The sequence below is a fragment of the Myotis nattereri genome (assembly GCF_964212035.1).
Source record: "Myotis nattereri genome assembly, chromosome: 14".
Classification (NCBI taxonomy): Eukaryota; Metazoa; Chordata; class Mammalia; order Chiroptera; family Vespertilionidae; genus Myotis; species Myotis nattereri.
The window spans coordinates 32,251,877-32,273,252 of record NC_138089.1 but is presented as its reverse complement, the minus strand read 5'-3'; the positions used below and the strand labels follow the sequence as shown (position 1 = coordinate 32,273,252).

Here is a 21,376-nt window from a genome sequence, read left to right as displayed (position 1 = left end):
AATGTAGACTAATACGGACAGCTGAGGCACTTATTAATTAAGCCTTCTTTACTATTACCCTTTTTGACAAGCAGCTTTTAGAACTGTGTAGTATATCCCAACTCTGGATATTCCTTAATTTTGTTCTGTTCTTGAGGACTGTAAGTATTTTGTTGGGCTCAAGCTGCATATTGATTTTTCTCTTTACATGGACAACTGACAATAGTTAGAGTTTTCTGTGAAGTTTTTTTTTTTTTTTTTTACATTTTATTGATTTTTTACAGAGAGTTAGAAACATTGATCAGCTGCCTCCTGCACACCCCCTACTGGGGATGTGCCCGCAACCAAGGTACATGCCCTTGACCGGAATCGAACCTGGACCTTTCAGTCTTCAGGCCGATGCTCTATCCACTGAGCCAAACCGGTTAGGGCTTCTGTGATATTTTAAGCCAACTATGTTATAAGCACAAATTTCGCCTCTCTTGGTTTTTATTTTATTTTATTTTAAGTATGTTTTTATTGATTTCAGAGAGAGGAAGGGAGAGGGAGAAAGAGATAGAAACATCAATGATGAGAGAGGATCATCAATCACTGCCTCCTGCACGCCGCACACCCAGGATTGAGCCCGATACCCAGGCATGTGCCCCAACCGGGAATTGCACTGTGACCTCCCTGTTCATAGGCTGATGCTCAATCACTGAGCCACCGCGGCCTGGCCATCTATTCATTTTTATTAATACATGCAAAGTAAAATCTGGTCAGCATATTTTAAAGTCTGCCATTAGTTTACTCTACAAAGCACCAAAAAAGCAAGGGTATATATGTCTGGACGTGGTCCTAAAATAAATTAATTAGCATGAACTTCCTAATCTTTACTGGCAATGTGTGAAGAATGAAAGATGCTCATTGTCTTTCCAGACATATTGCTGTCTGTTTAAGGAAAGAATGCCACCTGAATTTAGACAGTAAGTGCTCAAGAAGTCGTTTAAATTTTACCAAGAATTAAAATCATCTTTGTGTTGGATCCCTATTATTTCACTTGGAGATCTAGCCTTCTTATTCTCTTCATTCTCAATAATTTTTAAAAATATTTTTTTTATTGATTTCAGAGAGGAAGGGAGAGGGAGAGAGAGATCGAAACATCAGTGATGAGAGAGAATCATTGAAAGGCTGACTTCTGCACTCCCCCTGCTGGGTGGGGATCAAGCCCGCAATCCAGGCATATGCCCTTGACCGGGATCGAACCCGAAACCCTTTAGTCCACAGGCCGATGCTCTATCCACTTAGCCAAACTGGCTAGGACTCATAAAGAATTTTAAAATAGTGCTAGAGACCATGAATTTCAGTGATTTTGAGTTATCTTTTTTATTTCTGATTTGGCAGTTGTTTTGCAGTGCCATCTGTCATGTTGGCTTTTGGATAAAGATATGGAATTCAACTTTCTGTAAGTTGAAGAATAGCTGCCTTCACTGGACAGTTTTTCTATGATCCTTGGGACCACTTACATAGGAATGAAAGGTATTTCAAATTAAAAGCTGTTTTGCAGAAACAGCCCCCACTTGTCTCTTTGAGAAAGGAAAACTGTTTTGACTTCGTTCCATAAAATCAGAAGAATAAAGAGTTAGCTTTATTCTGTGGTATATTCATAATACAGTTATTGGGAGAGGGGAATGCTGAGATTGGCATGCTTTCTGTTAAAAATGAAAAGTTGGGAGAGTTTCTAACCCCTGGGAAGAATCTCTCACCTTAGAATCAGTTAATATTTGGAGGTCTTACCACCTGGGAAATGATTACAGAGCACATGATTCTTTTAAGAATATGTTAGGCTTTCAAAAAGCTGTCAGTGGTGACATTGGAAAAGGGGAATGAGGAAAAGGATAGAGTCATGATCACGATTAAGCGTGATTTGCAGGATTTTTACCTTTAAACTAGGTTGTATCATATACTGAGATGTTGAGGATTAGGAGAGGAATGTGTTAAGGTAGAAGGAGGAAAAATGAGTTTTATTTTGGACATGCTGAGTTTAAAGTATTTTCTGGACATCCATTTAGAGTTGCCAGTAGGCAGTTGGATATTCTGGAATATTTCCAATACCACCAAGCAATTGTCCAATTCTCTGTGGACACCAGCTGTGTGTTCTACAATTTAACTCAGTTCTGAATGATCTACATGCAGATCATGTCAGATCCCACAAGTTAAAGGTTCAGTCCTACAGACTCCCACTTCAGACACCAGTTGCAAGTCCAGGTTGTTCTTCTGTACCTCTGACTGACCAGCTATAAATCAGGTTCCCATAAGTCCCTCCTCGGATTCGATCATTTGTTGGAATAGTTCATAAAGCTCCGGAAAACAATTACTTATATGTAGTAGTTTATTATAAAGGATACAAATGAACAGCCAGATGAAGAGGTACATAGGGCAAGATCTGGAAAGGTCCCAGGTACAGGAATTTCTGTCCCAGTAAAACTGGGTTCTGCCACCCTCCTGGCATGTGGATGTCAAATTTTATTCTAGAAAATTTTATAGAGCTTTAACCTCTAGTCCCTTATTCTTCCCCTTCCCAGAGGTTGGTGGATGGGATAGAAAGTTCTAACCCTCTTGCCCTAGCCGGTTTGGCTGAGTGGATAGAGCGTCGGCCTGCGGACTAAAGGGTCCCAGGTTTAATTCCGGCCAAGAGCACATGCCCGGGTTGCGGGCTTGATCTCCCCTCCCCCCCCCCCCCCCAGTAGGTGACGTGCAGGAGGCAGCCAATCAATGATTCTTTCTCATCATTGATGTTTCTGTCTCTCAATCTCTCTCCCTTCCTCTCTGAAATCAATAAAAAATAGATATTAAAAAAATTCAAACCCTCTAATCACTTGCTCTTTCTGGTAATAAGTCCCATCCTGAGGCTTTCTAGGGGCCTCAGCTTAATCATTCATTAGCATTAACTCGTGTGCTCAAAAGGGGCTCCTTATGAATAACCGAAGACATTCATATTAGTATGGAAATTCCAGTGGTTTTATGAGCTCTGTGCCAGGAACTGGGACAAAGACCCAATATATTTATTACACCACAGATACAAAGGGGATCGTTATTTGGGAATCATCAGCATATTTATCAGTGGTTCTTAACCTTTTAAGGATAATAGTCTTTACACCCTCTTTCCCAGAAATATATGCAGATGCCTAAAGAATCACATAAGTTCTAAGTAAGGATTCCCTGAAACCCACACATCAATCTTGAGTTAACACTTCCTATTCTTTACCCATCCCAAAGTCAACCACAAAAACATAGCAAAATTTTAAAGTCATTTAAAATCATTTCGAAATGGTAAGAATTATAACAATATGGTTTAAAACTCATGTAAGGTATCATGTGGGGTACTTGGCTCTGAAGAACCATAATCTGTTGCCCAGAGTACGTCAGTGATCTTCCATGAGATGCACTATATCTACAGAAAGGTCTTTGTGTAGTAGATGTATAGCAGGCCTGGGAGGCAGAGCTAGGTTAGGTGCAGATCCAAGCTAGGAGAAAGTACGGCACTTGTGGGTCTGGGCACAGGCAGAGAGGACTAGATGGAGATCACAAGTGGCTCATGGTTGTCTTAGGCCACAATGTGGGTGATGGATCAGCAGCTCCTGATGGTATTATAATAGGAAAGCTAATGTACCAATTGCTGGGAGTGGTGGGCTGACTCTGAGTCCAGAACCATGGATAGCTCCAAGCCAAGTCTGTTTACTGCCTCTAAAAATCTGAAGCAAATAAGGCCTTTTAAAATCTGGAGACAGCGAGCCTGTCTGGACAATACTACTTCTGAGGTTTACCATGAAAGATGGAACCCAGGATCTCTTAAATCATTACATGATTGCAATCTTGAATAATTTAAACTATTCTTACGGTCCAGGACAACACCACACCCATGTCTGAATAGCCTCACTGTCATTCAGGATCGGGAAGTAGGCATTTGAATGCATCCTAGTGGATTTTCTGAAGTAGCTTATCATTTTTGGAGACATTTCAATGAACCCCAGCCAACCCAGAGAATATCTCAGTCTTTGTAACACTCCTCACAAACATTATCACTCTTATGCCCCAGAGATGGTTCTTGCTCTCTTTGACATCCAGATTATGATGTTTTGTACCATACATCCTTACTTAGTTTATTTACTCTATCTGGAGGGATGCCTCCTTGGCCCTTGGTCTTCAAACATTTCTGTCTACATTGAAGAGTGAACAAATAGAATTTAATGGTGAAAGGGAGCTTTAGTGGTTATCTAGATACATATAGTTCTTTGTGATTTGTACCATACTTTAAAAGGATGAACCACTGCAGCACCTGAAAGAAGCATGAATATAAATTGCTTTCAGTTCTTGTGATCACCAAAGCACGTTTATAATTGTCAATATTATGCCAGGACTATATTAATATTTTATTACTTTAAACACTCATTACAGAAAAAATAAAGGCTACTCTTCATATCCCTTTTAATCTAATTGTGCCTAGTTTTTCTATTATGAATAAAACTAGAGGCTGGTGCACGAATTTGTGCACAGGGGGAAGGTCCAGCCAACCCATCCCAATGGGGGCTGATAGAGCAGGGCCAGTGAGGGGGAGGGACCAAGGGTGGTTGGCTGGCCAGCCCCACCCTTGATCAGGGTAGGAGGACCGATGGGGCCAGGCCAGTGAGGGGGAGGGGCCATGGGAGTTTGACTGGCTGACCCTGTCCCTGATCCAGCCGGGGGGAGGAGGGGGCTACCCCCCAATCAGGCTGATTGGCCAGCCGCAGTGCACGTCATAACTACTGGTCGTTCCAGTTGTTCTGGTGTTCTAGTTGCTTGGCTTTTATATATATAGATTTCTTTTTGTGTGACTGTAAAATTATGGAATCTTTGCCTGGAAGAAACCTGCAGATTATCTCTAGTTCATTCTTGTCTTTCTTTTTCAACAGGGAAAACAGAACCAGAAAGGTTGACTTGCCTGCTGTCCTATTAAAGTGTCAGTCATATTTCTAAACACCTAAGTTAAAAAAAAAAAAAATGTGTGCACAGCTTTACATTTGAGAATTTTATTTTCAAACTTTATGAGCACTAATTTATTTACTATTTATTTTAAAATATGTTCTCTTAACATGTAAAGGATTTTCAGTCTTAATTATTTATTGCTTCTTACCCAAGAAGATTAAGTTTAAAATTATATATTTAAGAATTTTCATGATTGTGTTTGTGAAATTAAAGCAGATTATACTCCAGGCATCTTGGTTGTCATAGGTATATTACATTCTATACTGATAGGACCCACCCAGCTGTGAGGTGCCATTTTATAAACTTTCCAAAGTTGCTAGAGGCTGCAGAAAAGCAGGCTTTTGATTAATCTGAGGGAGGAAGGATGCTGTGAACCTATAGAAACACCAAAGAATGAATGCATGATTTAAAAAAAATTAAGGATAAAAATAGTTGCAAAAATACTGTAAGATTGGTCTGAAAAAATTGAATGAAAATCCTAATGGGGTCAGAAGTTTACCAGAATACAAGAAGAAAAAGAACATAAAAAACCACCAAAATCTTGGGTTTGAACTAGTACTTGCATTTTGTTCTAATTTTTTCTCCTTTTGGAGGCCAATGGGAATTTTGGAGTATAGTGGAAGGCCATGATAGCTGTCTGAAAGGAAAAGGTCGTTCTTTGTTGGTGATATTAGCCTGTTTGTATTGTTCCAGAGGGATGCAGAAAAAATCGGGAAGGAATTGTGTAGTGATTACTTTTGCTTAATAGTGAAATAAGCCTCTGGCAGAGAAATATTACATATCACCAGAACTCTTCAAAGCAACAGTAGGTAGTAGTTTTTAGGATTTTGTGAGTTGAACTCTCTCACCAGAACCAAAGAGAACATATGATTAGAAATTAAGGCACAATTTAAGAAAATGCTGATATCAAAGTATTGATTTCTGATATGCTGGATTGTGGCAACCCTAAGCTCTATATGGCCAGATACAAACATATCAAGTGTCCCTGGGCTTTAAAATGAATTATTGTGAATTTGGCATCTCAGAAAATTTTCAAAGCAACCAAAGGAAGCATTTGGGAGAGGAAGGGACTGAGAGTTTTAGAGACATTAGAAAATCAAATTTTGGGGATGGGGAAGGGTTTCTGGAGCTCCCAGTTAACTGGAACATTAGCTATTTTAGTTAGTGGTTCCCAACTGTTCCAGTCTTAACACCCTCTTCTTAAAACATATTCTGTAGTACCAGCTAGTTTTTCCTAAAGTGAAACTCATAGGTAAGTTAACTATCCTCACATTGTAACTTTTTAAGAATTTACACAGTGCCCCAGTTGTATTAAGTAAGAAAAAGCAGGAAACTAATATATACCATTTAAGTAAATACTCAGTTACTACTTCTCTATAAATTATGGTTACACTTATCGTGTGCTTCAAGTTACATTTATAACTTTCTTACATATCTGCTTCTTTTCTGTGCTGTGAACGCCTTGAGAGTAAGGGACTCTATCTTATCTCTCTATTACCAGGACCTAACATAACACCTGGTAAATTAAAGATATTTAATTTACATGTACAATTTCAGCCTGAAATAGGTTTTAAACTGAATTTTAGAGTTCAAACATCCTGGGTTTTTTTGGTTGTATTTCTTTCATCTCTCCCTTAACCAAGATTTTCCCTAACAAACCTGAATGAACAAACATTATGAACACTTTTCTCTTGAAGTCCCTAGTAGTTTGTGGGACTACTAAATTTTGATTGGCAGTTGCTAGTTTAAACTTTCATTTCTTAGGGGTCACAGTTCCAGTTCCCCCTTGAAAAGTGTATTATAATATTTTAATTTCTAAATAGCATATGAATTAAGTGAGAAAATAGATAGGCTAATGCTTTGTAAACTGTAACGTACTAAACAAGTGTCAGGTATTATAAAAATATTTATCTTTTTTTTCCCCACCCGAGCGCCTCTCATCCCAGTTTGCCGAGTGGCGGTGGACCCGCCCTCTGAGCAGCTGCTCCCTGGTCTGGTGTCTTCCGTGGAGCTGGAGCACTTGCCTCTCCAGGGGACTCGGTCAGGGCTGGGCCCAGGGACAATAGCACTGTGAGGCGGTGCAGTAAGCCTCAGTCCCATGGCAGCCAAGAACCTGCCTCCCAGCCTCCGGGGTCAGCTCTGCTAGCCCAGCGGCAGCACTGCACAGCCTGCAGGCATCTGGAGGAGGCGGTAGGGAGCGAGGAGGAGGAGCCTGGGTCGAGGAGGCAAGGATCACAGCCCAAGTTCCTGCCCATCAGCCTGGGGTTCGCAGCGGGAGCAGCTGCTCATCATAGTCAGCCGGACAGTGCTCCCACTGTGGTAGCACACTGACCACCAGGGAGCAGCTCCTGCGTTGAGCATCTGCCCCCTTGTGGTCAGTGTGCGTCATAGCAACTGGTAGACCAGTCGTTCTGGTCATCCCGCCATTAAGTTGATAGGCTTTTATTACATAGGATATGTCTTTGTATTTATTTTAGAGAGAGAGAAAGTATGTGCCCTTGACCGGAATCAAACCCTGGACTCTTCAATCCGCAGGCTGCCTCTCTATCCATTGAGCCAAACCTTGTAGGGCTGTATGAGCTCTTTGTTTATTTTGGGTATTAATGCCATGTTGGCATTAATGCCATTGTTTGCAAATATCATTTCCCATCCCGTTGGTTGCCCTTTTGTTTTGTTGCTGGTCTATTTTGCTGTGCAGAAACATTTTAGTTTGATATGGTCCTACTCAATTATTTTTGTCTTTACTTCCCCTTGCCTGTGGGGTCAAATTCATATGTTCTCTACAACTCAGGTCCATAAGTTTAGTACCTATGTTTTATTCTGTGGATTTTATTGTTTCAAATCCTATATTTAGATCTTTGATCCATTTCAAATTCATTTTTATACAAGGGGGCAAACTATAATCTGGTTTCATTCTTTTGCATGTGGCTTTCCAATTCTCCCAGCATCATTAATTGAAGAGGCTTTCTTTTCTGTATTGTGTGTTTTTGGCTCCTTTGTTAAAAATTGTTTGCCCAACTACCTGTGCTTTTATTTCTGGGTTCTCACTTCTGTTCCATTGGTCTGTGTGTCTGTTCTTCTGCCAATACCATGTTGTTTTGATTATTGTACCTCTGTAGTATAATTTGAAGTCAGGTAATGTGATATACCTCTGGCTTCGTTCTTTATAAATGGAGTACATTTTAACGTGGGCATTTGAGTTGCCTGTGAATATATTTTGCTTGCAAGCTCATATTATGAAAATATGCTTTGATTTTTTTTTAACTGTATTGTCAGGCAATTAGAATTTATGTAGTTTTTCGTCAGTTACTTTTACTGACTCAGAAGCTTAAGCTGGCACTGTGTGTTGGCAATGAACTCTTTACTGATCTGGGTTCTGGGTAAATTTGAAAAGTATTTCCTCTTCTCTGTAATAATTTATTGCTAATGGGTACATGAGTATATTTCAGCAGGTATCAGAAAGAAAAAGCAAGGGACAAAAATGCTTTTTCTCTGGTTCTTAAACTAATAATTAAGAATGTTCTTTGTTTTAAATAAGGTTAAGTATTGAGAATTAAATGTAAAAAAAAAAATCACTATTATATGTAAGAAATAACATAATAGAGCAAGCCCCATGATACAAATAAAGGGAGGTAAGTGTCTCCTCTTGCTCTTTATGCGCTTACTCTCCCCCTTATATCCAGCTTTAGCCATTTCAGCCTAACGAACTGTCTCGGACCTGAACAATCACTCTAATTCCTAATTATTTTCCCCCCACAGAAAGTGACAACTCCTTTGTTTTAGTTTATATTTTTGCATATGTCTGCATTCTAGCAGTGCAGCTACTGTACAGCAATCTGAGGCACTTTCTCTTGCACCTAGACTACCCCTCGAAGACCATTGATGAAGTCCCTACCCCTTTTCCTTGCTGAGAGCCAGGTTTTCTTTCCCTTTAGTGGGCACTAAACAGAAGCAGTGTTCCTTTCTCTTTTTCATTCATAGGTGACATCCAACAGCTGGTTAAGAAACTTAACTGCTTCTTAATGCCCGGTACTTCTGTTGGCAAAACTTGCAGGGCTTAGCGCGAAGGTCCTACTGTCTAGTTATGTTTTCAGTGAGAACCAGCTATCTTCTTCCTCATCTTTTTATTTATCTTGTCACAACTTTTCTCAGAATGATTTAATATAATAAGCATTTTGTAGACATTCTAGTGCACTTACCTTAAGTTAGATTATATAGCTATTTGATGTTGTGGGTGATGCTGTGAATTTGTGATTTGCGTGGCTTCAGATGTCATAATTTTTCCCCCACTTTCTAGGAAGTAACAGCTAGCAGTCGCCACTATGTTGACAGGCTATTTGACCCTGATCCCCAGAAAGTTCTACAAGGTGTCATGTAAGTAGTATGTATTTAAGAGTCTATCAAGTCTTGTTTGTTTTCTTGTTTGAATCTGCCAAATAAATATTATAATTGTGAAAATGCAGGAAATTTTTTTCTGCCGTATTGGAAAGTCCCCTTAACAGTCATGACTTTAGTATTGTACTGTTAAAGAATTGTCTGTTGTATAGTTAACTGACATGGCTAGCTTCATTTTTTTATAGGATACTTGTTTTACATTTAAAAAAACGTTGCTTTGAAGAATGCTTTTGTGACTTTAATCTCCAGCAAAAGCAAGAGAATAAAATTGATGATCTTTTATAATTGAAAAGGGTTAGGAGAATAGCTCAGAGGATTTTCTGTTTGTTTTGATTTTGGTTAACTCAACTGTCTCTAAGGTTCTAATACACTAATGATGTCTTAAATACCAGAATTTAGAAAGCGGTCATTAGAAATTTAAATAAACTCTTGATAACATAAATGCCCTTCTTTTATCTAAAATTCCATGTTTAATGAGAGGACGTATTTTTAAACAACATACCTGAAGTGATTGATTATGCTTTAAAAAATTAATTGGGACAAGTGTGATAAGATTGTAACTGAGTGAAAGACAGAATTCTCCGAAGTGCAGATTATCATGCTCTTAACACCTTAGTTCTAAGCGATAAGGTTTAGCCTAAGGGAACCACATAGCACCTGCAGTCCTGAACTGTGTTCAAGGGAAGGAGGACACAAACAAGGGTCAGGATGAGATACATTTGGGATAGCAGCAAAGGCACAAATGCGTCCCTTTGTTCTCTTACTTACCCTGCTAGTGTTATCAGCCAATGGTACCTTCAGTTTAACTCTTGCTCAGCCATGGCAAGGCTAGGATGCTTCTACTGACTGCAATTCTTATTCAACCCCAACCTCCCTTCTCCTACCTCTCAGCCCCCAAAGAATTGTAGAAGGGATGTCTTGGGAATGTGCAGTTGTAACATGGAAGCTAGATAAGTGAGTAAAGTTGCTTGGCTGTTCAAGTTGGGCTGGAAGGGAAAGTTAGGAGCTGGATGGAGACCCACCTGGTATACTTGACACCGTATCTTCTCAGTTTACAGAAATAGGAGATGGTATTTGTTTTCTCATTGCGTTAACTGTGCTTTTGTCCCCTTAACTAGGGGACTTTATAATGATTTCATCAGCCCCTTTAGGCTAGTTTGATTATTGCCAGGAAATATGGTATTAAATCCATCCGTTAAATCAGGTTGCATTATACTTACATACACAAATTAGTTGAGAGGAGGAAAGGTTTAATGTAATACTTCTCCTTAGACAGGCAGACAATCCACACACACAGCCAGATAGTCTATATTGATAATCCTAGAAATCATGAGGTGACTTAATCTAATCACCAGACTAAGAATCACTTAAAATTCCTCAATAAATAGTTTAGTTGAAAATGTCAGACTCATTAAGTGCTCAGTGAATAATAGTAGAAGATAATATTACTTTTTTCATTGCTACTATAATCATAGTAGTATTTAGGAGAAGAACTAAGGTTATGAATCAATGATTTTGTGTAAAAGACTTATATCTTGAGTTGTGTCTGATAGGACTCGCTAATTTGAGTGTCACTTGTCAATTTCAGAATTTTTTTATTTACCAAAGAACACTGTAGCTTCTTGAAAGTTGGCAAAATATTAAAGCATAATAAAGTTGGGAAGAGCACATTGTAACAACGAGTTAAGGTGTAGTTTTCTATTTTCTAGCCTTAGTGCCTCTTAAAAACTTGTCAAGTCTCAGACACTTAGCTGTTAGCTAAGACAGGTAAGAAAGGTTTTGTGAAGGGATGGTGAGTGGAAGGAGAATGGGCTTTGGAGTTGGACAACAGTATGCTGAATTCCTGGTTCTGACATTTTGTAGTTGAGTCCTTTTCTAGTGTGTGCTAGGCCAGTTGCTTTATTGCCTTGAGCCTTAGCGTCATCATCTTTAAAGTGAGAGTAATACTGCCCATCTTGCGAACTTGTAAGAATTAAGTCAGACATACAAAATTTAGTACTACAAATTAGCACTAAAGTGGTTAATCGTTAAACGGCCCTAATATAAAACAATTTCAGAAATAAGATGAAGCCCTAGCCAGTTTGACTCAGTGGATAGAGTATCAGCCTGCAGACTGAAGGGTCCCAGGTTTGATTCCAGTCAAAGGCATATAACTGGGTGGTAGGCTTGTGTGTGGGAAGAAATCAATCAATGTTTCTCTCTCACATCAATGTTTCTCTCTCTGTGTCACTCCTTCTCCCTTCCACTCTCTCTAAAAATCAATGGAAAAAATACCCTCAGGTAAGAATTAAAAAAAAAAAAAAAAAAAAGAAAAGAAACACCAAAATGACGATTCTCCTTGAAGAAGAGAAAGGAAAATGCAAATAAAAAATATTCAACAGATAAAACAATTCAAACTCAAGAAGAGGGAGAGGGGCTAGAATTCTAATTTAGATATATTACACCTATTAGACCAAAAATGAATGTACAATATTCCAAACAAGAGCTTCTTCAGTTAAGCAAAAAGTAATACTGGTTCAAAGTGAAAGTGACATAATGGATCTTTTAGCTTCAGGCTCCCACCTTCAATAATTTTAAAAATAATTTTCTGGTTTTAGATAATATTATGTTTTCACCTAAAACTTACGCTATTTTGATTGTTTAGGAATAAATATGCTTATACACGACTGACTGAAACTGTTTCTCCAGCAGAGCTAGATCTCAATTCTTTTCTTACTTTTTCTACGGTTTTAATGGCACTATGCAATGCTTGCTTTCTCTCTTGGTTTTGATCACCATCATAAAACTCTTAATTTAGACATATGCCATTGTAGGCACTATATATGTTGTTTTAATAGTTGAGCCTTTTCTCTTTACCATGCAAAGACAAGAAGTAGAAACGTTAATTTCCATGTAAAATTCAGTGCCTCTTGAGTTTATTTATTAGTGGGCAAATTTAAGATTCTAGCTAGATTTCAGCTAAAAATGTTTAGACAATTGCATGTTTGTAACATCTTAATATTGGTTCTTGTTTTCCAATTCTCAAAGAGTGGCATATCCCCAAGGCTTACTTTTTTGGCTTTTCTATCTGGATATTCTTATCTCACCTCAGAGAGAATTCAGTGTGTCCAAAATTAAGAGAGATCCTTGTATTGCTAAGGGATTTATTCTCCAAGTTTCTTGGTGTTTCCTGCACACAGGCACCCAGACTTGAAGTAGTCACTCAAGATATGTCACATATCACATATCCTGTACCTATGAAATCACCTTGTTAAATGCTTCCTCAAAAGTCCTTAGTATTAATGATTCCTATGGTTGCCACCCTAATCAAGTGTCACAACTAGATACCTGGATAGATTAATTCCTTTAACAAACATGTGTTGAGTGCCTAGCAAATTCTAGGCATCATGATAGTGTGGAACTATCCTATATAATAAAAGGCTAATATGCAAATCGACCAAACAGCGGAATGACTAGTCGCTACAACACGCATTGACCACCAGGGGGCAGATGCTCAACGCAGGAGCTGTCCCCTGGTGGTCAGTGCACCAGAAGCCAGGTCATGGCTGGCTAGCGCAGTGGCAGTGGCGGGAGCCTCTCCCCGCTCCATGGCAGTCGGACATCTGCTAAGGACCCCCCTCCCCCGAGTGTAGGAATTTCGTGAACTGGGCCTCTAGTATAATGATAAAGCAGTACTGCTCTGGAAGATCCAAAAGTGTAAAGAAGGAGACAGATAACTAAAGAGATAGTCACCATAGTTTGATTAGTGAATGATAAGTGCAGGTGGCCTTGGTGTACCACAAAGGAAGGGCATTAGCCATTTAGTTATCTCTCTTAAGCAATATCTGCATTCCAATCCATTCCACATTCAGCTTATTGTCCTTATTGCTTCCTTCATGTTTGTTTTCTGTCAAAAACATGGTTGCTCCTTAATCCTCCTCCCTTTAGTTTATCTCTTCATCACTTTTCTAATTTTATGTTCCTAAATAATTTTCAGTCCAGGCTTCTGGGATTGTCCCAGAAATATGCCACTTTTATTTTCAGGATGGTCTTACCTGAGTGGCTTTTCTTTTTGCCTTCCCCATCCACTTATTCAGATCTTGGCTGTTTTCTAAGGTTCATCTTAGTTCTCACTATTGCCTCAAAATCTGTTAAGCTTGTCCTTTTCATGTACTTTTCTCAGCCCTATAAGCACTCAATTTATAATATAGCCTTACATTGTTAGTGTTATTTTGGTCTTTCCAAGGAAATTGTAAACTCTTTAGATCAAGCATCCCATTATATGATACTTTTGTATCATTCATAGAGCCTAGCACATGCTGAGCTCAAAACTAATGGTTGGCTATTTGTAGTATATAAGTAGGGCGTTTTCCCCCCAACATTAAAAGTTGGTAGACATGTGATATATTCCTTTGATCTACTGGGAAAAGGATGTCTTTGACTGAAAGTTAGAAATACTTTTATTTTGTATAAAAATGTAAAAATTGAAACACAGGAGGAAAAAGGGAAACATATTTCTTGAATTCTTTTGTCTTTTTTATTAGATTGTTCCAAATGCCTGATAGGCCGGAGGTAATGGAAAAAATACGTGGTATAAAAATATAGGTTTAGCCCTAGCCAATTTGGCTCAGTGAATAGAGCGTCAGCGTGTGGACTGAAGAGTCCCAGTTTTTATTCCCAGTCAAGGGATGTATCTCAGTTACAGGCTCCATCCAGGCCTTGGTTGGGGCATGTGTGGGAGCAACCAATCAATGTGTTTCTCTCACATCATGTTTCTCTCTGTCTCTTCCCCTCCCTCCCACTCTCTCTAAAAATCAATGGAAAAATATCCTTGGGTGAGGATTAACAAAAAAATATGTATGTAGGTTGATACCAGCTCTCTCATTTAATGTGGAGCTCTGAGAAAATCCCCAAACCTGAGTCTAGCTTCCTCATTTGTAAAGTGGGGTTCATCTTACTCAAGGTTGTGATGAAGATTAAATAAACAATGGCTATGGAATGCTTTATAAACTTCAAAGCAGTATATACATTTTGCACAGATCTGTTGTGCTTCCATGTCAGATGATAGTTATGAGTTCGCATTTTACAGAAATATGGATTTCTATATGGTACATTTTATAGTCCACTGATAGTAGCTTCTCTGATGGTTCCAGGCCAGGATGACTTTATTGCCTCTTATGAGACAGATTTCTATCCTAAAAAGTAATGAGTGTGTTATGATAGAGGGTACCTGGGAGGGCCATCTAACCCATACCTGGGAGTTGTCAGGTCATGCTTCTTGGAGGAAGTGACATGACAACAAAGTGTGGACCTGAAAAGTGAGTAGTTAGCCCAGGAAGTGAGGGGATAAGGAGATGAGAGAATAGTTATTGGAACAAGAGACTTCATCTAGCTGGCTCTGGCTCTGAAATGGGATCCTACACTGTACTTAGATCTGCTAAAGATGGGTATTGTGATAATTATCATCTTTTTTTGTTTTAACTCTTTCATAGAAGTTATCTTATAGCATCCCTTTATAGCAATAGCTGAATAGAATTTATTTGCCAGGCATTTGCATCTCTTCTTCCTTGTCTAGCATGGGCATATTTTACTGGTTAGAGCTGGCTCCTCTGTGTCCTTTTTGCAAACTTCTAAGAGTACTGGACAGTTGGAAGCGTTTTTGTTTGCTTTTCTAAAAACATTCACTCGGACATGATTTCAGATATTTGGAATGTGTTTATATGGTAATGTGGGGATACCTCATTTCTGCTTAGTTTAGGAAGAATGGGGAGAAATCTGGGAAAATGTTATGGTTGGGAGTTCCAGGAAAGAGGGAGCATCCAGAATGGCACCAATAGATAGCTGCTGGACAAATGAATGTGCCGCATTGGTGTAGGCAGATCACAGTAAGAGAAGGAAAGAAGATGAGGTAAATGGCATACTGCTCTGTTTGGGTGTGTAAGCTGATAATTTTGAAGTAAGCTTTAAGAAAACTGCAGGCATCCACAAGGAGGCAGGAGGCTGGATGTCCAGTATCACAACTATGTTTTGATAAATGAGGCTTTGATATCACGTAGTTTTAAAATCAAGTATCAGAACTTGGTAAGAACCTTAGTAAGCAAATAATACTCCTACTATACTCTGTGAACCATATGGAAGATCTGACTAATAGTTCACAGAGACAGCTCAGGCACTGAGCTAATGAAAGAAGACTGGGTAGATGCACAGTGTTTGGCTTGAGCTTTCAGCAGAGCGCTATGCCATAGTAGTGTTTTTCTGCAATAATCAAAGAAGGTAATGGAGGAGAAGGATATTATAATTATTACTAGTGTTTTAAATGCCAGTGAATTTGGTTGGTATTGGAAATACATGCTGATTGTAACAATTAGTTGTTGGTGTTTTTTAAAGTAACCCCCCCCCCCCCCCCCCGTTTCCTACTTTGCTTTTCTACAAGATACTGGTTTGCTAACTATGGAACTTTTTCAGGATTATAACTTTCAGTGTTGACAAGAAATTCCTATATATTGTAGAGTTCTGCCACCTAGAAGAGGGGAAGTCAAAAGAGATGCTGGTCAAGTATCTAGGGAAGCTTATTTGGGGCTAGAAAGAAAGGGTGCGCTAAGAACTTCGAGGCTCTATAGCAGCAGTTCTCAACCTATGGGTCGTGACCCCTTTGGGGGTCGAACGACCCTTTCACAGGGTGTCGCCTAAGACCATCCTGCATATCAGATATTTACATTACGATTCATAACAGTAGCAAAATTACAGTTATGAAGTAGCAACGAAAATAATTTTATGGTTGGGGGTCACCACAACATGAGTAACTGTATTAAAGGATCGCAGCATTAGGAAGGTTGAGAACCACTGCTCTATAGCAATGGCCTTAATGCTATCGGACCTGACTTCCCCTTGTAAGTATTTTGTAACATCCTCTGTACTGTGCTGAAATTAAATCCATAATATAACAAACTCACATACATAACTAAAAACAATGCCTTCCCTCCATATACTATAAAGGAGAAATAAAAAAGAAGGTAATTTCTAATGTTTCAGTATGTAAATGCTTAAGTGGGACTATGTTAGAAAACTTAATACAGCAGTGTGAATGCAAGGACTACAAATGTGGGCTGATACAGGTGTATGGTATTGATGACTCCAATACCATGAGTGCCAGTGTGCTAGTGACCTGATTTTCCAAAATGAAATAACTCCTAACAAAAAGTATAATCTCCCTTTTATTTATAGGGCAGGTATAATACTGAAAATTATATGTATTTTTAAAACTGCAAAAATATGCTTTCTATTTGTAAAACTATGACCAGAAATTTTTAGAAATCTCAAACTTTTGAAATGTCTGTAGGGGGCTGAAATGCCCTCCTTCCCTCTTTGAGAACCACGGCTATGTAGATCACATAGTTGTTCTATATTAAGATAGGGCTACTGACCAATCAGAGTATTTTTTTTTTTAGTATATCTTTATTGATTTCAGAGAGGAAGGGAGAGGGAAAGAGAGATAGACACATCAGTGATGAGAGGATCATTGATTGGCTGCCTCCTGCACGTCCCCTACTGAGAATCAAGCCCACAACCTAGGCATGTGCCCTTGACCAGAATCGAACCTGGGACCCTTCAGGTTCTCTGTCCACTGAGCCAAACCAGCTAGGGCCAGAGTATTTTTTTTAAATATCTTTTTTTATTGATTTCAGATAAGAAAGGGAGAGGGAGAGAGAGATATAGAAACATCAGTGATGAGAGAGAATCATTGACCAGTCGCCTCCCACATGCCCCAGGCATGTGCCCTTGACTGGAATCAAACCAGGGACCTTTCAGTCTGCAGGCCAATGCTCTATTTACTGAGCCAAACCAGCTAGGTCCAATCAGAGTATTTTTATTAAACATTTTATTAGTGGTATTAGGTTTATTTTGAGCTTTTTTTTTTCCTGTCCTTTGGGACCAACCACATGTTTGTGAATCAGTTGGTCATTAATAGGAGATACTCTATGAATACAGTTTTATTTCTGGTGAAGTAAAGATATGAGTTTAGCTAGAATAAAAATTACTGGTGAATCAGTAAGAAATATAAAACATTTATTTTTAAATCTCCTTAAAAGATAATTGGCTGCTTAAGCAAACATAGTAACAATATATTCTATTATTTCTAATTAATTTAAAAATAAAACGTGTGACAGTAGCAGCTTAAAGAATGGATGGAGAAGTGGAAGTACATATTTTTGCAGTGATCTTAAAATACACATGAAATGAGAATAATATCCCTTGAAGACTGTTGAAACGTGCACATTATAGGTTGCAAAGCAACCACTAAAAAACAACAGAACAAAACCCAAAGAGGTACAGCTAATAAGATAATAAAGGAGAACCCTAACCGGTTTGGCTCCGTGGATAGAGTGTCAGCCTGCAGACTGAAAGGTCCCAGGTTTGATTCTGGCTGGGAGCATGTACCTTGGTTGCGGGCACATCCCCAGTAGGAGGTGTGCAGTAGGCAGCTGATCAATGTTCCTTTCTCATCGATGTTTCTAACTCTCTATCTCTCTCCCTTCCTCTCTGTGAAAAATCAATAAAATATATATTTTTTAAAAAAGGTAATAAAGGAGATAAAATAGAATAAGAAATATTCAGTCCAAAAGAAGTCAGAAAAAAAAGTAAAAAAGTCATTCTCCCTGAAACAAGGTCAGGTATGTTCTGTGGACTGGTTGCTTTTATTTTCCCCTCCCAGATGTAAGAAAGAAGGTGATCTGTATTTCTTTATATTCAAAGGCTTGGTGGCCTTTTTTGAAGAACTCAGCATTTAGTATTGGAAGTCTTTTGCCAGTACTCAGGATATCTCCCACTTCCCCCACTCCACTCCTGTCCTGTTTTACAGCCCCCAGGTTCACTCAGCACCTATTTCTATCCCTTCTCTTTGGCGTTCCAGGGGGGAAAGGTCAGTGCATTGACTTTGTCACTAACTTCTGTACTTGCCAATCCAAGATGTGGCATAATAAACATAAAGTGGAAGAATTGATCTTTGATTTCTATTCTATGATATTTCAACATATTGTACCCTTTTCTCTTCCCCTGAATTCAGAGACATGAAAAATGCTGTAATTGGAAACAACAAGCAGAAAGCCAACCTCATTGTTTTAGGAGCTGTCCCAAGGTATGTTTGCTATCATTCCATTATCTACTAATTCTAATGTATTTCTCATTCTCAACCATAAGACTAATATTTTTTCTGTATTGCCTATTCTATATTGAACAGCCTCTTAATTTCCTAAATTAATGCCATGAGTTCTTTGAAGCATCTGTAAAAAACAAAACAAATTAAAATACCAGAGAATGGGCAGTAAAGTGAATGTATGAATACTTGTTGGAAATTTGGGAAGAGCATTGACTCTGCAATAAAAGATTGTTGGATAGAGAGGCAATGTACACCAACCTGATTGATTCTTCCCGATCTACTGAGAGCCCTGGCAGTTTTTTGTATGAATGGATAACAATTTCTCAGGATTTCAATATCTGTTTTTGAATTAAAAAGAGAGAGAGACCTGGTTTGCCTTTAATTCTGTTTTTCTGTATTTAATTTCTAATTTAAAATTTTTTTTTTAACTTAACAGAAAGTTTGATTTCTTCTGATCTAATAAGCTTCCTTTTGGCAGATAATGACAGTTGTATAATTTTTGATTTGCTGTTACTACTTGAACTAAGTTTTATGTGCAGTTGCTGTAAATTTTTCATTCAGAATTTTTAAATGTTTTGGGGTTTTTCTGTTATCTTTTGATATAGGATTAATGGTTGTATTGTTTTTATCATAACCAACTTCGAATATATACTTTAGTAACCATAAAGCACTCAGTAGCCTTTTTAGAGGATTAGTATCCAGTATATAAATATAATTTAGGGCATGGCCAGTGTTGCTCAGTGGTTGAGCATTGACCCATGAACCAAGAGGTCATCAGTTGATTCCCAGTCAGGGGGGCACATGCTCAGGTTGCAGGCTCGATCCCCAGTAGGGGGCATGCAGGAGCAGTCGATTGATGATGTTTCTCTTTCATTGATGTTTCTATCTCTCTATCCTTCTTCCCTCCTCTCTCTAAAAATCAATAAAAGCATATTTTAAAAAATAAATATGCTTTAGGGAGCATGAGAGTCCTTCCTTAGAATAAGGAAGATGGTCATAAGTGGTGGATAATTAGAATTTGAAGAGTAGTTGTTTGGAAGGCTGGGCTGAAATGAAAATGGGAGGATCCCCGGATTCTCCAAATGGGAGAATTAAAGAAAGAGGAGAGCTCCCCTTACTTGAAGAGCTACACAAGGATTCTGAATATTCCTTGTAGGCTCAACCTTTGTGATCTCTAAGCTATAGCTCTGGTTATTCAAGGTCCATATCTAGTCTGAATGTAAGACCCAGCAGCACTTGGCATTGGCTGTCTTCATATTCTGAAGTGGCAGATAACAGGGACTGTGATGTTGCAGTTTCTACAGAGACCACTTTAGACAACTGTTACATTTATAGTTCTGATAAACTCTTGAGACTATATGATTATTCTTTTGCTCAAAATGAAGAAAATCTTTTAGATTTCTTTTCCAAACACTTCTTTATTAAATTATCAGCTGATAAAACAAATGACCATTTCCTATCCTCTATAAGCTTGTCAACAGTATTTTTAGTATGTGTGATGTATTGGTAGTCTTTTTTTTGTCACATTACTTTTAGCTAATTTACTTTCGTTTAAGTTTTTTAGTCTCTTCTGTTTATCAAATTCATTCTTTTTAGATTGTTGTACTTGCTTCAGCAAGAAACCTCAAGTACAGAGCTGAAAACCGAATGTGCAGTGGTATTGGGAAGTCTTGCTATGGGTACTGAAAACAATGTCAAGTCTCTATTAGATTGCCATATCATCCCTGCCTTACTGCAAGGTATGTAAGGAAGTCATATTTATACAAGTAAAAATAAGAATCAGTTTGCAGTTTTAAATATGGCTGAAAAGGTGAACCTTAAATTTATTTTGTGTTAATAGGACTGTTATCTCTAGACCTGAAGTTCATTGAAGCTTGCCTTCGATGTCTGCGCACCATCTTCACCAGTCCCGTCACTCCAGAGGAGTTATTGTATACAGTGAGTTTTAGATGTTTTTAATCATCAGTTACATTCACTGTCATCGTACTTCTAATCTATTTAGCATCTCAAGACGCAACTGTGTTACATTATAAAAAGGTCTCAAGAAGTACTAATTCTTGCTAATTTGCAAATGTCAAATAATCTAGGCTTTGTAAAGAAGTGAAAGATAGTCTCAGACCTTGAGGAATTTATAAGCTATTTTTTAAGACACATTTTGATCTCTTACTACATACAAATTAAGGCAACATATTTAATGCTAAATGAGTTGTAGGGAGCTCTGCTCATTCTAGGTTAAATCCAGCAGAGAAGACTATATAGAGAAGTTAGAATTTGACCTGGGTCTTAAATAATGGATAAGATTTAGAGAGTAAAGAGGCCAGTCTAGGAGAGAACTGTGTAAGAGTATATGCAGGATAGCAGGCAGGATAGTCTAATGCAGGAGGGGTATCAGTGTTAGTTCAGTTGGAGAGGTGGAGCAGAATCAGCTTGCAAGAGCCTTATTTGCCAGGCTAGAACAGAAAATTCATGTGAGAGAATCCAAAGATCTTTGGAATCATTCAGTAGTTTTCACAAACCTCAGGGATTATTAGGGGATGTTTTTATTTGTGGGTTACATGGTGCTTTCTTAATGAAAATTATCCAGGCCAATAACTTTCAAATACTCCTATCCACAATTTACAGTAAGAAATATATTTTTTATTGCCACACTGTGCATAGGTGCAAATTTGTGTGTGTGTGTGTGTGTGTGTGTGTGTGTGTGTGTGTGAGAGAGAGAGAGAGAGAGAGAGAGAGAGAGAGAGAGAAACCTGAGGTGGTCTTCACAAAACAGTTCCATAAATGTGATGCTCTCTGGTTTCTATTACATCCTTTTTCATTTTAAAAAAAAAATGGTGGTTGTGATTCTGAGCCAACACAAAGAAT

At 38.4% G+C, this 21,376-nt stretch overlaps 1 protein-coding gene across 5 annotated transcripts in view; it reads left to right on the top strand.

The window, feature by feature from the left end:
* The window catches only part of ARMC8 (armadillo repeat containing 8), a 71,629-nt gene that overhangs the window by 6,260 nt on the left and 43,993 nt on the right, over positions 1–21,376 (top strand). For 3 of the 5 annotated variants that reach the window (XM_081105915.1, XM_081105913.1, XM_081105914.1), the window contains exons 2-5: positions 9,281–9,357; positions 18,422–18,493; positions 20,111–20,253; positions 20,355–20,452. In XM_081105915.1, coding sequence (XP_080962041.1) covers positions 9,281–9,357; positions 18,422–18,493; positions 20,111–20,253; positions 20,355–20,452 — 390 coding nt within the window. The remainder of the gene's footprint in view (positions 1–9,280; positions 9,358–18,421; positions 18,494–20,110; positions 20,254–20,354; positions 20,453–21,376) is intronic. The other 2 variants (XM_081105917.1, XM_081105916.1) reach the window with 1 other exon arrangement.